The 17662-nt window shown below is 46.5% G+C and overlaps 1 gene segment (V, D, J or C); it reads left to right on the top strand.

Annotated features, from left to right (window-relative positions):
* The first annotated feature begins 16273 nt into the window (after positions 1 to 16273).
* LOC118998366 (immunoglobulin heavy variable 3-11-like) lies at positions 16274 to 16802 on the top strand. The segment is given in 2 exon segments: positions 16274 to 16402; positions 16506 to 16802. Coding segments are annotated over 2 exon segments (255 nt in total).
* Positions 16803 to 17662: the final 860 nt, after the last annotated feature.

The raw sequence follows: 17662 nt of genomic DNA, 5'->3' as shown, positions 1-17662 counted from the left end.
AGTAGCTTCAGATCTTGGGACTAATGATGTCCACACTGCAAGTGATCAGATAGAGCTCAGTTCTGTGATAGAGGTCTTGGGTGGACCAGGAAGTCATCTCTGGTGATGTTGAAGTGGCTTTCGAGAACCAGGGCAGTAAACTAGCTCAGGGTTTGTTGTCATCACAAGGTGTGGGTTGCTGAAGGTTCTCATGTTGGGTAGGAACTTGGGGCAACTGATTGCCACACCAGGGATAAAGGAGTTATCTACCAGGATTTCTTATCAGCATGTCCAGATCAGGGCACACCTGGTTGAAGATGGTGAGGCTCAAAAGCTCCCAGACATCCAGCATCAAACCTGGCTAAGACACCTAAATCCACCTAACAATTGCAATAATAAGTGGATGGGAAGTTGTCATGCACTGTGGAGAAGAGCAATCCAGGATTAAGCACAAGCAGGTACAAATAAAGTAGGGACTCGATGGGGGTCTTGGTGGGACACGTTGAGTGGCAGTTGCCAGCCTGTCACAAACAGCTGGGACCTTGACCAAGGTCATCTGCATCTTACCAGGGATCCATATTGTCCTATTCAGTTTATAAAAAACTGTAAACAAAGGCAGGTCTTGTCTAAAGGCCCTTCTTAACATCTCATTGCATGAAGAAGGGGTGAGGAATAGGGATAGAGGCAAGGAGACCAAGATGAGGCAGAGAGGCTTGGAATATTTAGGCAGTACCCTCGCTGGTTTCAACATGTATTTTTAATTAGAGCATCTTGGGGTTGGTCAGCACCAGTAAAATTCCTGCAGCTTGGTTACCAGTATTACCACAAAATGTGGTCAAGTTCATTTTTTGTACAAGAAGGACTGGAACTACTGGCACTTGCACTATGCTTGCAAAGAACCTGTATGTGAGTTACTTTAATCAGTTGTTAGTACATCTTTTTCTAATTCTATTTCATTGTAATACATGGTAGTGTCAAGTTTATTTCCTGTTACAGTGGCTCCTGGAGTCTGAATATCTAGCCTCCAGGTTTGTGGGTCATAAGTGTTGTTATCCACCAATCTCCAAGTCCATGGCACACTGTTACAGCAGCATGAACAACCTCAGATGTTGGAGTCTGTCAATGTGTATTTTCCAGCCTCTAGAGCTGCATTCTTTGTCTCAAGACCTATCCCTCTTTCTCTTCATTCTCTAACAGGTCATTTGGCATCAGTGGTAACATCACTTCCTTCTTGTCCTGTATTCTAATCCTCCTCTTCCTTCTTCTGTTATATGCACTTATGTTAGAACTCACCCAGATTACCATGGGAAATCATTGAATCCAAAGATATTAGAAATAATCATACATAGCAATGTCCCTTTGTCATAAAGTATGTCACATTTAGCAAGCAGAGTCAAGACAATCACAGCCAACCTGACTGATTAGAGATATCATGATTCACATTTAATTCATAAATTATCACATTCTATTATCTTTATGTCTTTTTATAATGTCTATGCATAAAGGTCCTCTTAAATGACCCTTCATGTGGTTGTAAACCAACAGCCTCTCCATCAGCCTCCTCCATGTATCTCTAACTTCTCAGAGTCTCTCAGTCCCAGTAACAGAAAAGCACCTCACCATTCAGTTTGCTTTGCCTTCTTATAATTTTGGGAGCCAGAGAAACCCCTATTAATAAATATCTCTGTGTTCTCTAATATGATATAATGTGTCTCATTCAAGCCCTGTACATCCTGGAAGAGTCTTTAAACCCATAGGGCTAGTATCAATCTGTTCTAGAAAATCTGGAGTATTTCTTTTATGTGACTCAAACTATCTTCAATATCATCCCATTAGCCATATTCACAGTCACTCCCAGATTATGAGTAATTTTTTCATTAATGATCCCCTCATGGATCCAAAGCCTCTTCTATTTCTTATGGCCACTGTTATCAATCAGCGTGGACAATGGAGGATTGTTGAGAGGGGTCTACACACAGAGCCCCCCATCCACCACAGATGAGAATAAGTCATTGAAGACACGATCTGTTTGAAGAGAAAATGTGGCTGATATATCAAATGAGAAGAGCCAGAAGCCTATTCTTCAAAGGGCTTTTATTTAGTTTAAATTGCATAGGAAGAGGGGGCTTATATATAAAGCTCAGTCATTGTCAGGCAGTAATGATCAAACAATAGATAATATTCAAAGAACTATGAGGGGTTATTCTGAATCAGTGTCAGTTGGCTAAAGGACCATAAAATTTTGGGAAAACAAACTCATTCTATAATTGGACCCTTATCATTTAAATTGAGGGTATCATCAAAGAAGGCTTTCACAGGATTTTATGTGTTCTTTCTTAGGCCTGATCATCCCAGGGAACCATCCATTCCTGCCCAAGGCTACACAACCATTTATCATTGTTTAAGGTTTAAGATAGGAAGGGTAAGTAAGGCAGCCCAGGGATTAGGAGAGTTCTTTTTTTTAAATATTTATTTATTTATTTATCTTTAGAGGGGAAGGGAAGGAGAGAGGAAGAGAAATATCGATGTATGGTTGCTTCTCGTGCATCCCCTGCTGGGAACTGGCCCCTGCTGGGAACTGGCCTGCAACCCAGGTATGTGCCCTGACTGGGAATTGAACTGCGATTGTCTGGTTCGCAGGCCCGTGCTCAATCCACTGAGCTACACCAGCCAGGGCAAGGAGAGTTCTTGAAAATAGAATGAGAACTCTGGCTATGTCAAAGCCAAGGTGTGAGGGTCCATCATTTCCTATTTTTTAGCTCACCCCAGTTCTTCCCTGAGGGCTCCTTTGCAACTGTGCCTATCTTAGGTTGTCCCTACCTTGCAGAATCTTACCTGTCATTGGATAACCATTCATCTGCTGGGAGCAAAGCTGGGCAAAGTGAAAGGTGGAAGAAATGGCACCATTGCCAGGGAGATAAGCTTTATCTCCTTAGTGGTTTATGATCCCAAGGTTACTTTACTAAGCCTTACCAACTGGGGTTACAGTTTCTGAAACCATCCAGGGCAGTTCCCAAAAGAGGCTAACTAATTTCTAAGGAAATTTTCTAACATCATGCAATAAAGTGTTACAGAAAAATGAAGCAACCAGACACCCAGGGGTTCAGGAACACGATCTTTATTACGTGCACAGGCTCAGAGGAGAGTGGCCTCCAAATTCTGAGCCCTGAGCAGTGGCAGGGGTCTTACTGTTATACTCCTGTCTTTCTTTCTAGGCTACATAGCAAAAAGAAGGTTACAGAAGCAAATGCAGAAGTTATGTCTATTTCCTTATTTGGGGGATATCTGAGGTGCTGGATCTCTCTTGTGGCTATGTGGCAGAAGCAAGTTACAGAAGCAGATGTGGAAGTTAGATTACCCTGTGGTATTCTTAGGGTAGCGGGAGGGGGATTTTCCCCTATCATCCCCCCCCCCCGTGGGTGCTTAGACAGCGCTTTCATCTGTCTCAGCATCCAATAATGGGACCCTCTGCTCTTGTTGTAGCTGGAGCATAAGGATGCAGCTAGTGGTCTTCCGTACTAGTGCTCCATCTAACTGGCTGACTACTGTCCTGATGGCCCAGGGTCCTACGGTAATGACTAGGATGAGAATGATCAGGGGTCCTAGGATGGGGGCTAGGAAGGAGAAAAGACTGTTCTGCCACCAAGACGTCGCTCCCTTCCCGGCTCCGGGCTGTAGTCTGTCTTAAAGTTCATTTATGCGTTGTATGTTTTCTTCAACTAGGCCACTTTCATTAACAAAATAGCAACACTCTTCTCCTAGGAATATGCAGGTCCGTCCTTTATCTGCCGTTAGGAGATCTAAGGCCCGCTGGTTCTGCTGGGCCACTCTAGCTAGAGAAAGGATCTGGCATTGCAGGGAGGCCATAGGGGTTGCTACTGATCCTAAGGCCTCATGGAGTTCTTGGCGGAGGGCCTCTTGGGACTGCAAGCTTGTGGCTAATCCTGCTCCTCCTACACTTATACTGGCGAGTGAAGCAGCAAAACTTAGTCCTACTAGTACAGGAATGGATACTGCTCTTTGGTGGAGAGTGGAGTTCATATAACTCTCCTTCTAGTTCTCCAGGTGGGTAGGCTAGTAGTTGGGGGGCTATTGCTATTAGGAGGTAAACACAAGAGTCCGAACAGTTGATACTTGGGACTAATGTCTGATTAGTCCAAAGGAATAGCCCCAATGGGGGTACAAGGGGAGGTGATTTGTCCCCCTTGCACCAGCTGGTACTGTTCGGGTATAAACTCCTCTCTGGGGACTGATAAGAGGGGGGTCTGGACGGGCCCTAGGAGTCTACCTTGGCTGCCGTGGTCTGTATTCTGAAGAGTGGCTTTAACTTGGACTGCAATTAGTGGGGGCTTGCTTAGAGAGGCACAGAGGAAACTGTGAAGTTTCCTGGGTCACTGAGGTTAAGGAGGGCTGCTCCCTCCTGGATTAAAGTTATCCAAGAGAAAGGAGTATCTGTTTGGCTGACCTGGGGTTCAGCCCTTTCAATGGTTTTCTGGACTGTTTTCAGCATGTGGAGGCCAAGGTATAGTTCTTTCCTTTTGAAAACTATTATATCTCCTACTGGTCCTGAAAAGGCCATGCCTACGCAGACTTTCCCTTTAACTCCTTTTTCCCAGATAGGGTCTTCTGCCTTATCTAGGGTTATAATAATTTCTCTGCCATTTGTGTGGTGTACTCGGCAATATTTGTAGTCACAACCCCCATGGGTCTCCGGCCACCGATTGCAAGACACATCAGTCTGATCTTCTTTGAAACAGACAAACGGGTCCCTGAACCAAACCCACTGATTTAGGTTTTGGAAGGACCCTCCCAAGATCTTGAGTACTAATTTTCCTCTGCAGGGCCCAAGGCATTCTTTTGTGCCTATGATGGCTATGGTCGTCCACGTCCCCTGTTTCCTATATTCTTGAACTACGATGGTCTCATTATAGTCCCAGTGGGCTGATCCATAGCCTAGCAGGGGCAATAGGATTAAGAGCGTCTGCCTGGGATTCATGTTGGGTGGATTAGACAAAGCAAGCAATAGCTATGAATATACAAACTAAACCCAGGTATAGTAGCCCTAGGGTTACTCAGTCTCGTGTGGTCCAATCTTCTGGAGCAGTATGCCAGAGTCCAAGTCCCCCTACCATGGTGAGGAGTCCAATGAGGGTGCAATAGTCCCAGGAGCAATTGTCCATTCAGCTCTCCTCTCTTGGGTTGTTCTTCAGAGTCTCGAGGCAGGCACCTGGATGGGACTCTCAGATTCTCCCTGGGGCGACGAGCTGGTGCTTGGAGTCCTCACAGGTCACGGGGAGTCTGGCGGTAGTTCTGCAACGGCCCACTCTTATGCTCTGTCGTGGCAGGTACTCTGAAGTTTCAGAGCGGGCACCCAGTCTGGCCTCTCCTCTGGATCTCTGGATTATAGGCAGCCTTCGCTCTGGTGTGTTGGATCCAGGGGGCGACACCTTTGACTTTTAAAGCGATAGGGGTTAGTTAACACCATTAAGTAGGGTCCAACCCATCTGGGCTGGAGGGGCTCTTTTTTCCAATCTTTTACCCAGACATACTGTCCTGGCCTGAAGGAGTGGGCTGGCCCCCCTGTTGTTACTAGTTCTTGTCCAAGGTGGCCTTGCCTTACTCTTTCTAATTCTTGGCCTAGGGCGACTAGGTAGGATGCTTGACAGGTCTCTCCTAAAGCAGTTAAATCTGTGGTGGTTGTATTCAGGTTAATGGGGTGGCTCTTCCATATATGATTTCATAAGCGGTGTATCCTGCTATATTGGGGGTGCACCTTATCCTGAGAGGGCAAGAAGCAAACTGTCTGGCCAGGGGAGGTGTGTTTCTTGGCAGAGTTTTCCTAAAGTCTCTTTTAGAGTTCGGTTCATTCATCTACCTTTCCTGAGCTCTGGGGCCAGTAGGCAGCATAAAGTCTCCACCTCAGATTCAGGGTCAGTGTAAGCAGCTGCATTACTTTAGCGGTGAAGGCCGGTCCATTGTCACTCTGTAAGCTGAGTGGCAGGCCATGCTGTGTAATGATTTCTCAGAGTAGTACTCATGCTACCTCCTGGGCCTTTTCTGTGCTTGTGGGGAACGCTTCTACCCAGCCTGAAAAAGTGCACACTAGAACTAGGAGGGACTTGTTACCCGCAGCTGGGTTTGTGCTCGGTGAAGTTGAGTTGAAGATCTTCAAAAGGCAGTGTGCCAGTATACTGGATACCCTGGTGAGGAACCTTGAGTGTCTTAGTGTTATATTGTGCACAGGTAGGGCAACGGGCTGTGATGGAGGTGCACAGGGTGTCCAAGGTGGGGGTATATAGGAACTTTCCAAGGAATTGGCTTAGCTTAGTCTTTCCTAGGTGGGTTAGACTGTGGCAGTTCTGGATAATATTCTGGCCTTGACTCTGAGGTATGCATATCCTCCCATCTTTTATTTTCCAAAGCCCCTCTGGTGTGTTCTGGGCTTGGACTTGACTCTCCCACTGGTCTTCCTCTGGGCTGTAATCACGCTCAGTTGGGGTAACTCCTAGTATTGGGTTGAGGATGATTATAGGCTCTGGCCATTTGCGCACCGCCTCCTTTGCAGCTTGGCCAGAAAACTTGTTTCCTTCTATTTCTCTGGTGTGGCCCCGCTGGTGTCCATGGCAATGGCTTACGGCCACTTGGTTGGGGGCCTTTACTGCCTCAAATAGCCTGAGTATTTCTTGTTTGTTTTTTATCTCTTTTCCCTCCATGGTCAAGAGCCCCCTTTCTCGGTAAATTGCCCCGTGGAAATGCAGGGTGGTGTAGGAATATTTGGAGTCAGTAAATATGTTGACCTTTCTGCCTTTACTTAGTTCTAGGGCTCATATGAGGGCATATAATTTGGCCATCTGGGACGAGCATTCAGTGGGTAGGGCTCTCACATCTATGACTGTGTCTTGGGTGGTGACTGCATAGCCCGTTCAGCGCTCTTCGGTCTCAGTCAAGTAGCTTCTCCCGTCAGTGTACAGAGTCCAATCTTCATGGGGTATAGGTTGGTCTTTCAGGTTGGGTCAGCTAGCGTAGACTTGGTCCATAATGTAGGCACAGTCGTTGTCTGGGGCCCCATGCTCTGCGGGCAAATATGTGGCGAGCTTGATTTAGGTGCACAGTCTTTAGGTGGACCCAGGGGTTCCCTTGGAGTAGCCCTTGGTATTGAGCTAACCTCGTGTTGGATAGGTAGTGGTGCCCTGCCCCTTCTAATAGGCTATGGACAGCATGGGGCTAGTAGAGGTGTGTTTCCTGACCAAAGGTTTATTTGTCCCCCTCTTGTAGCAGGACTGCTGCTGCCCTGACTGCTCTTAAACATGGCAGCCACCCCACTGCAACACTGTCTATTTGCTTAGACAGGTATGCTACCGGTCTTTTTCAAGGTCTGTGATCTTGGGTTAGCACGCCTAGGGCTATTTTGTCCTTCTTGTGCACATAGAGCCAAAAAGGCTTCTTAGAGTCAGGCAGACCTAGGGCTGGCATGCTCGTTAAGCAGTTTTTGATCTGGTGGAATGCCTCCTCCTGTTCGGGGGTCCATAGAAACGGATCAGAGTCTGCTCTTTTTGTGGCCTGGTACAACAGTTTGGCCACCTTGGCGTAGCCAGGTATTGAAAGGCAACAGAAACCAGCAGCTCCTAAGAACTCTCTGAGTTGTCTCCGGTTTGTTGGGACCACAATTTGCCTGATGACTGCCTTTCTTTCTACCCCAAGGGCCCGCTGTCCCTGGCTAATCTGGAACCCTAGGTATTTGACAGTCCCTTGGCAAAGTTGTGCCTTTTTCCGAGACACCCGATATAACCTGTCCTGCAATAACTGGAGTAAGGCACCTGTGTGGACTCGGCAGTCTTCCTTCCCTCCCCCGGCTAGTAGCAAGTCATCTATGTATTGGAGTAGAGTGACTTCAGGGTACTCGTCCCTATATGGGTGCAGGTCTTTTGCCAGGGCCTCACTGAATATGGTGGGTGAGTTCTTGAACCCCTGTGGCAGTCTTGTCCAAGTTTACTGGGACTTTTCTCCAGACACTGGGTCCTCCCATTTGAAGGTGAAAATGGCCTGAGATTGCAGGGCCAGAGGGATACAGAAGAACGCATCTTTCAGGTCTAGGCAGGTGAAGTGAGTGGCTTTCGGCGGCAACTGCCCCAACAAGGTATATGGATTTGGGACTACAGGGTGCAGCATAACTGTGGCTTGATTGACGGCCCATAAGTCCTGTACCCGCCTATAGCCGGACCCATCTGGCTTCTTCACAGGGAGCAATGGGGTGTTCCACGGTGACTGGCAAGGGAATAGGATCCCTGCTTCCAGATGTTTATTGATTATTGGAGCTATACCATGCCGGGCATCTCTTGGAATCGGGTACTGCTTAATGCACCTCAGGGTCGCTCCGGGCATGAGTTCTACTAATACGGGCTCCCGCCCTTTCACCAGTCTTGCCGGGTTGCCCTCTGCCCAGACTCTGGAGTAGGCTGCCCAAAGGGGATCCTGGACTGGCCCCTCGTCTTTCTGGTGGAGTCTTTATTCTTCTTCCCTCGGTATTACCAGGGCGATGGTCCGTGGTGCAGGCAGTTCCAGGGAGGTTCCCCCTGGTCGAAAAATGACCCGTGCCGCTAACTTGATTAGAATATCCCTGCCCAACAGGGGAATTGGGCAGTCTGGCAGGTACAGGAACTCATGGGTAATCTGGTGGCCTCCCAGCTCAACCTTTCATGACTGGAAAAATCTTTGCAGGCTGGCCGAGAGGCCAGTGGCCCCCTGCAGTAAGACTTCTTTTCCAATGAGGGGTCCTACCCGGGAGGTGAGTACGGAGTGTTCTGCCCCGGCGTCTACCATAAAGTCTATGTCTTGGCCCCCGACTTTTACTCTGACCATGGGCTCCTGGGGACTCAGCGTGATGGAGCCCGGTTGCCCTCAGTCTTGGCTGAACCTGGCGAGGGCTAATATGTTGGGGGCTGGTGCCAGTGGGACTGCCTGACTTTTAGATGACTCCTCCCGCCACTTTCAGGCTGGACAATCTTGCTTCCAATGCCCCCGGTCTTTGCAATAAGCACACTGATCTTTTTCTACTTTGAAATGTCCCTTTTTATCACCCTGTCTGATTTTTGATGCTGTGGAGGCCAGTTTTCCTAGTGCGGCGGCTAAGAGGGTGGCCTGCAATTTCTGGTCTTCTAAGCGGGTGGCCACCGAGGCTTCATCTTGGTTTTCATATACTTTGTTGGCTACTACCAAGAGTTGGTTCAGAGTCATGCCTGAGAAGCCTTCTAATTTCTGAAGCTTCTTTCTAATGTCTGAGGCTGACTGAGAGACGAAGGCCATGACTACCATACACTGGTTCTAGGCTGCCTCTGGGTCAAAAGATGTATAAACCCGGTAGGCCTCCATTAGGTGCTCTAGAAAGTCCCTGGGGCACTCGTCTGCCTTCTGAATTATGGTGGCTACTTTAGCCATGTTGGTGGGTTTTCTAGCTGCCGCTTTTACCCTCTGTAGTAAAGAGTGGCAATACCGATCAAGGGCTGCTCGTCCCTGTTCTGTATTTGGGTCCCAGGCCGGCTGCTGCTTGGGGGCAGCCATGTGAGCATAGTCAGAGGGGTCGAGGGTTCCAGCCGGCTCGTGCGCCTCTAGGTGGCATCAGGCCTCCTGCAAAATCTTTCTCCTCTCTTCCGTGTTAGAAAGTGTGAGGAGGAGTTGGCGGCAGTCAAACCAGGTGGGCTGGTGGGTTTGGAAGATTGAATGTACTAACTCAATCATGGCCTGCGGCTTCTCCAAAAATGGAGGGGTATGATGTTTCCAGTTTAGGCGGTCAGTGGTGCTCAAGGGCAGGTAATAGTAGGTGACCTGACCTGGCTGGATGGTCCCATCGTCATTGACTCTAGGAGCCGCCTGTACCTCCAGGAGTGGCATCTGGAGAGGTGGCTGATGTTGGCTTCTGAGCCTACTGGCCATGGGCGACGGGCCCGGCTGGGGCAAGGCCGGGTACCAGATAGGTGTTGATTCTGGACTAGGCTGAGGCTCTTGAGACAGAATGGAGGGTGGCGGAGTTAAGGGCTCCTGTGGTGGGGCCGTGGGCGGCACTGGTGGGGCCTGATAGGATGGCGGCTGGAGAAGAACTAATTCATCTTCTTGAACCTCATCCTGATGGATGGGGGGTCTAACCCTGGCAACTAATATGGTTGGGGTCCTCGGTCCCTGGGGTGCGCACAGCACGTTCCCGGGCGCATCCTGCCCAAGGTCCCTTTGGGACGCCACTGAGTTCCTGCACACTGGCCCAGCCATCTGGGCATGTCCTGGGCTAATCCTTGCCATCTGTCTATATAGGGGTATTGATCAGGGTGAACTGCTCTAATGGTGGACAAGTTCAAAGTTCCCTCGGGGGGCCAGCCGACTCCGAAGGTCGACCATTCTGATGTGCAAAAAGTCTCAAGTTGCTCTGCATTCAGCGACAGGTCCTGCCCTCTGAATTTACTGAAGTTCTGAAGCATACAGTCTAGGACTGTGGAAGGCCTGCCTCCTATGGTTTTCCTCCCATTCAGCGCAGACACACAGAAGGTGGGGTTCACTTGCTCATCTGCCTGGCCTGCTCCCTCGCGTGAGGACACCCAGGGGTTCAGGAGCATGATCTTTATTACGTGTACGGACTCAGAGGAGAGTGACCTCAAAATTCTGAGCCCAGAGCAGTGGCAGGGGTCTTACTTTTATACACCTGTCCTTCTTTCTAGGCTACGTGGCAAAAGCAAATTACAGAAGCAGATGCGGAAGTTAGATTACCCTGTGGCATTCTTAGGTTAGCAGGAGGGAGCTTTTTCCCTATCAAAAGGACCATACAAATAGGGATTAATTTGTATAATTAAAAATATGTGTGCCAGCAAACCAAAAACAATTACATTAAGAGAATTAAGACAAACCTAGACAGAGAATGTATTTCTAAGTAATGTCTGGCTGAACAATGTGAGCATTGTACATTAACAACATTGTATGTCGTGTGGGAGAGCCCAGCACCATCTGACCACAGCCACCATCCGCAGAAACAGGGCACAGGGAGCCTGGGAGAGAGGGTATAATTTCAGGGTTGAAGGTCCCTTTCTTGTACACAAATCTTTGTAAAAATTCTCCTCATTAACCTGCCTTTTCATGTCAACATCACTTACAACTCTAGACTGAGAAAACAAATCAGTTGAGCTGATTGTATAAAGTTTTCTACACATAAAAAAATTTTCCAAGGTCCCCACACATAATTGCTATTGTTATTTCTAATAATTTATTCATGTACAAAGTGACTATTTATCATGTCATTAGTTTAGGGTCTCTGTAATATACCATGGGTGTGCAAAAAAAAGATGTTGCAAAGGAAGATGTGGACACAATCAAAATCTTCTAAAAAAAATCCTTACCCTAACTTGCCTTTGATTGAGTTGAAGTGTCTCAGATTTTTAAAAAGTTTCAAATAAAGAAAATACAATATTGAGAACTACTTGCTTTCCTTTTAACTTTATACACCATGGCAGACTTTATTTACATTTCAAATTACTATTATACGATTTTGTGCCACTGGCTGGTGTAGCTTAGTGGTGTGGCTCAGTGCTCGTCTGTGAACAAAAGGGTCACTGGTTTGATTTCCAGTCAGGGTGCATGCCTGGTTTGTGAGCCAGGACCCCACTGGTGGGTGCTCCAGAGGCAACCACACATTGATTTTTCCCCTTCTTTCTCTCTTCCACACCCTTTCTAAAATAAATAAATAAAATATTTTAAAATAAAAAAAATTGGTAATGATACACATCAATCAGTGTTGGATTACATAAACTATCTGAATAAATGGTAATCCCATTTGAATCTGTTTGAAAGACACATAAAAATTTACAATTGGTTTCTTCTCTAATAGACATTTCTTATGCTCAGAAAAGTGAGGTTGTCTTTTGATTATGTTTCAATGTGTCTCATGACAGGGGATCCCCTATCCCAGACATGCATAGTGAGGGAATTCAAGTGAAGTGGTATCCACATAGAGGTCCCAGAATGAACAGGTTCCTGACCTCAGTCTCACCACACTGATATGGAAAAGACTGCCCCACATGCAAATTTCTCTCCAACTTCCAGGATTAATCCTCCCCTGGGCTGTGGATCTTCCCAGCTTTCTCCTTGCACATAGGTGAAGTCTCTAGGGAAGGCAGAGCTGAGATCTAGAAGAAGATGAGTCTGCTGGGTCTCCTCCTTTGATCAGTGACAGCCTGCCAGGGTCAGTGTCTCAGATGACACACAGGGGTCTAGAGCAAGGTGGTAATTGAATGTTACTGACGGAGACTGATGTCCCTTGTCCCAAGTGTCCTGTCTTAGGTACAGGTGCAGGAGTTGTGCCCAGGTCGGGTGAAGGCCATGCAGACTCTCCATGGTATATCTGGATTCTCTTTAGTGAGATATTCAGTGCACTGGACTGACAAAGCTCCAGGGAAGGGTGTGTACTGGGTTGATGCCATAAATACTGGTGGAACCACATACACTAACCCAATGCTGAAATATCAACTCAGCATCATTAGGAACACCTCCAACACCCAAATTTATCTAACGCTGGACAGTGTTAGAAACAAGTCATGTATTACTGTGTGAGATGCACCACCAGGGGAAATCAGCATAAGCCCAGCCTCAAATCTCCTTGCAGGAGACAGGAGGGCTGGGCTGCAGGGCCACTCAGGACATCAGAGGGTATACTGTTTCCACTGAACATAGTGAACAACGCTAGGGGGAGTTGTGTACTTTGACGATTAAAAAGCTACTTTCTTTGGGAGCAAGATTTTCCTCTCAAAACTCTCAACTCCAACTATTCCCTCCGCTTCCCTCTTCTCTGTAAATCTAATTCCACAGATTCTCACTGCAGACAGTAAATACGGAGGTGAGATTGTCCACGTGCAGATGACAAATCAGCATGACTGTGAATCTCTCCTTGACCAAGGCCCTCTATTCCCTGTTATTCTTTCTTGACACAGTGAATCACACTTTCAAGAAATTATATTTAACCTGAGTCCTTCATTTACCTCTAGGGGTGTTTGCTGTAGAAGAATGAATTCTATGTTCATACACACACACACACACACACACACACACACACACACACACTCACACACACTCACATACACACAGAGAGATATTTAATCCTCTTTACTTGAATTTAAATCTATAAACAACACAGATGTCCTAATTTTATAGTAAGTGAACTAGGGAATATCCATGAATGCAATTATACTCAGCAGTGACAATAATGATCAGCTGATTCAGACATCAATGCAGGTGACTCTCAATAATTACTCAGTATTGAAGTGGTCAGGCTCAGAGACTACAAAGTAGTATGTACTGATACTCACAGGACCACCTCAAATGACAGCGATTGGCTGAGCTTTCTGACACTTTCCCATTGTTCCAGGTGGGGAGCTCCACCATGTGAAGACTAACTGTTCCCTGGTTTTCAGCAGGTCATTAAAAATGGATGGATCCCCATAGGGAAACAAACACCTCCAGGCTCCTGTGAATGCACAGTGTCCACCACCAGGTCTGCTGTTGGTCTCACAGTAGCTGTCCCGTCCAGGTGCCTCTATCTTTGGTTCTCCCACAGGTGTATGACTCCAGGGCAGCTGACTATCCTATGATTCTCATCACCTGCAAAGACCTATTACCAACCCAGACCTCCAGCACCTCCACTCGTTGGTCGAAATGACAGCATCTGCATGGGAATAGGTCTAGAATTCTACATGTTGGATGATTACCAACCATTTTTCTGACCTAACCCTGAGGCAGGTGGGTTCACCTGCTGATGGGGACAAAGATTGGTGCTCTCCACACTCAGTAAGGAGCTGAGTGCTCAGATCTGATTACATGGCACAGATTGACTCCATGACCACCTGTCCTGATGGGTGAACCCTGCCAGCAAGTCAGGGTGATGCAGTCAGTGAACCAGTCCCAGGGGGCTTGTCCTGGACAAGGCCTCCATCCCAGGAGTGGGGTCAATTGGGCAGAAGAAATCCTTTCATTTGGTGGCACCTGCCTAGATGTCAACATTATTAGCCAGTATCTTGGGCCTGAATGAAGGACACTGAACTTTTCTTCTTTGTAAAATGGGCCTTGTGACCAGGAGCTGGCACCTTGGAGTAAGTGCTCTTGAATGTGCCTGTCTTTAATCCACTTGCTGAACTCAGATGGGGAAGGAAGGGTGTTTGTATTTGTATATGTTTTCTAGCTGTTGCCATTGTTGGTGTCTTTTCTTGTGTAAATCCTTCTTCATAATCCACATTACAGGAGGACCATCTTCAGTCATGGTAGGACCTTTAAAAGCAGTTTCTTCATTCTGACTCTGACAGAAGCCCTTGTAACTCTTAAAGCCCTCACATTTGAGGTGGAGTCCTGTCTGCCCTCTTGAGTTGTGGTGAGAACTACGTATGAAATCTACTCTTGGCACAAACAAAATACACATACTGCTTGATAACCCCAGGTGCAGTGATGGTCAAATGACCTTCAGAACCTAACTACCTACATCACAGTAAGCTTCTTCCCTGAAATAACAGCTCCCCATGCTCCCCCACCAGCTCTGGGCAACCACCATGTTGTCTTTTTCTGGTGCTTCTGGACTGCCTGCATTTCCAATGTATGAGGAATCACTTGTTGTTTGCTCACCTGTGCTCACTTCATTCATCATGATGTCCTCAAGGCAGGTCTATGTAGTTGTTTAGAGGAGTTCCTTTGAATTATTGCAATGATACTGTAATTTAAAAAAAGTGAACAGCAACCAGTGTTCATCTGAGATCACAAAGAAATGGCCTTTGGGATGCACAGATAGTGAAGAATCCCTAATTCTTCTTTGACTGGTTTGAAGGCATGGGGTGTTTGTGAGAAAGGGAGGGATGCAGGTACAGGAATAATAAGGAGGAACTTCTATCATAGCAGACAAGCTACGTTAGTCTTTACCTCCACATGGTGATGAAAATTTAGAAAGTTGTCTGCAACTTTCAGTCCCATAGTCAGGTTACCTCTTACTGTTTTCTGTGCAGACAGTTGCGTGAAATGCAGTGTTAGGAACCCAGTGTGAAGGTGACTGTGCTGAGTCCACACCATTCACAGGTTGGAAAAGGAAGGTGTGCCAAGTGATTTGTCAGGAATGGCTTCTCCAAATCTATTTTAACATGGCCTCTCTCCTGTCAACTTTTCACAGTAAGAACCCTTCACATGTGATGTGTCTACCACAAATCCCTGACAGTAGAACACAGTGACTCATTCCATGCTTGAGCTCTACTGCAGACCCCCAGTTGTGAGGGAGAGGAGATAGTTCTTATGAAATTATCAATCAAAGGCTCAGGGGGCTCCTTAATACCCTGTCCCCTGCTCTCTGATAACAACTACGTTGAACATCCATATAAACACAGATCCTAATAGAGAGCAGCAGACTGAATCCACAATGATGAATAGTTTAACATAATGTCAGATCCACCATCTCCAGTAATGGGAGGTTATTTAAATGATGTATTTGTTCTGTAATCAATAGACAAGTAAAATAATGCTCTTCATCTCAATTATATATATACTATTTTTACAAGCGGTTTGCATCAAGGTTTTCCATGATATAATTTATAAAATTTCAACATACTTACTCCCCAATTTCTACATAAATCTTCAGCTAACCACATCTAGTCATGAATGAATTTGTTCTGTATCCCAAATGTTTGAACCAGGTTTTACCAGAAAATGTGGGGAATGAAAAATGAGGAAGCAAGATGCTGCATATTCAGCACCAAAAACCACTAAAGAAACATGTCCCAGAATTTCTGCCCACTTTTCTGAGAGGTTCACATACTTGCCTCCTCAAGAACAACCCACATGCTCCACCTCCTCCAGCCCTGGGCCCATGTGATATAGGGTCACACTGTGTTCTGAGCTCATACTTTGATTGCTTTGTAGAAGAAATAGGACAGATGGAACTCCCTGTGATGTGAACAGGATCCTCCTGGACTTTTAATGCTCCCTGTTGTTGTGGGTATTGAATTTCCTAGGTGTGTTTATTATTTGAGATTTTCAAAGGCATATATCATTTTAATACCTCTGATTTATGAAAGTTTACTCTCCTAGGTTATGTATGCATATCATGTAGCATTTGAGTTAGTAGGCATGACACAGGCTCAAATGTGGGGAGTGATTTTTAACAGACATGCACTCTAAAACATGTCACACCCTGAAACCATGTCCTTAATGTAATCATGCAGCACAGAGTTCCCTATATAGTAGAAGGACATGCAAATAGGGCTCCTCTGCTCATGAAAAGCAGCCGAGACCCACCCCAGCAGCTCTGGGACAGGAACCCAGCCCAAGATTCCCACGTGTTCTCAGTTCTTGCTCAGGACAGAACACAGACCACTAACCATGGAGTTTGGGCTCAGCTGGGTTTTCTTTGTTGCTGTTTTAACAGGTAATCTCTAAAGAACGGGAGACACTGAGTATGTGAGTGGATACATCTAAAAGATAAAGTGGACAGGTGAGTGTTACCTGACCTGGTATCTTTGTGTTTGCAGGTGCCCAGTGTGAAGTGAATCTGGTGGAGTCTGGCGGAGGCTTGGTGAAGCCTGGGGGGTCCCTGAGACTCTCCTGTGCAGCCTCTGGATTCACTTTCAGTAGCTACTGGATGAGCTGGATCCGCCAGGCTCCAGGGAAGGGGCTGGAGTGGGTCTCATACATTAGTAATAGTTATAGCACATACTATGCCAACTCTGTGAAAGGCTGATTCACCATATCCAGAGACAATGGCAAGAACAAGATCTACCTCCAAATGAACAACCTGAGAACTGAGGACACAGTCGTGTATTACTGTGTGAGAGACACAGTGAGGGGAAGTCATTGTGAGCTCAGATGCAAACCTCCCTGAAGAAGACAAGAGGCTGGGCTGCAGGGATGCTTACTTAGGACACCAGGGGGTGCTCAGGGCACATTGAGTACTGGGTTCAGTACAGGAACAGCTGCAAATGCACATTAACTGTTGGTTTCCTGGCAGGTGTTGGGTTAATTCTCCACACAGCAGTTTCTCTCAGGGAGCCTAACTTCCTTCATGATTCTGTGCTTACTTCTTAACTATGTGAGTTGCAGAGGCTTGGCTTGCTATAATAGGAGGAAAACATTTTGACACACACTCGAGGAAGAATGTCACAACATGTGCTTAATGTTATCCTAATGAATCATAGTTGAATCATCAAATCTTCATGACCCACATCAGTTAAATCCAACCAGATGTTCTGATAGACTCAACAGTACAGAACAGCCCCACAAAGCTCAGTCTGAGCTGGCCAAAAACAGACAAATAAATGCTGAACGGTGGGCAAAAATGCATATGAGCCCAATGTCAGAGGAAAACTGCCCTGGGGGAAGCAGTGTTGACCTGACTCCATGTTCATGACACCAATAGCCATTGACATCATGTAGGTATAGAATGTCCCCCACTCTAACTTGGCACAGGTGTCTAGGACAGTGATGTCACACACAAAATAGGAATATGAAATAATTTCTAACTTTATCGTGGAGTCTTGTTGAGAGCAGGGCAGACTTATCAGCAAGTCGGTAATGGCTGTTTAGCTTCAGGTAAGGAGCCTCATTCTGGTTTTTATTATTCATACTTGACAAGGTTGAAGAGGCTCCTGCTCACAGAATGGGTTTGTGTGGTTCTAATCTCACACCTGCA

This window comes from Sturnira hondurensis, unplaced genomic scaffold (genome assembly GCF_014824575.4).
Source record: "Sturnira hondurensis isolate 20B ecotype Veracruz unplaced genomic scaffold, ASM1482457v3 Scaffold0014042, whole genome shotgun sequence".
Lineage (NCBI taxonomy): Eukaryota > Metazoa > Chordata > Mammalia > Chiroptera > Phyllostomidae > Sturnira > Sturnira hondurensis.
The sequence above is the reverse complement of the archived record's forward strand: the minus strand, read 5'-3'. Positions and strand labels throughout refer to the sequence as shown.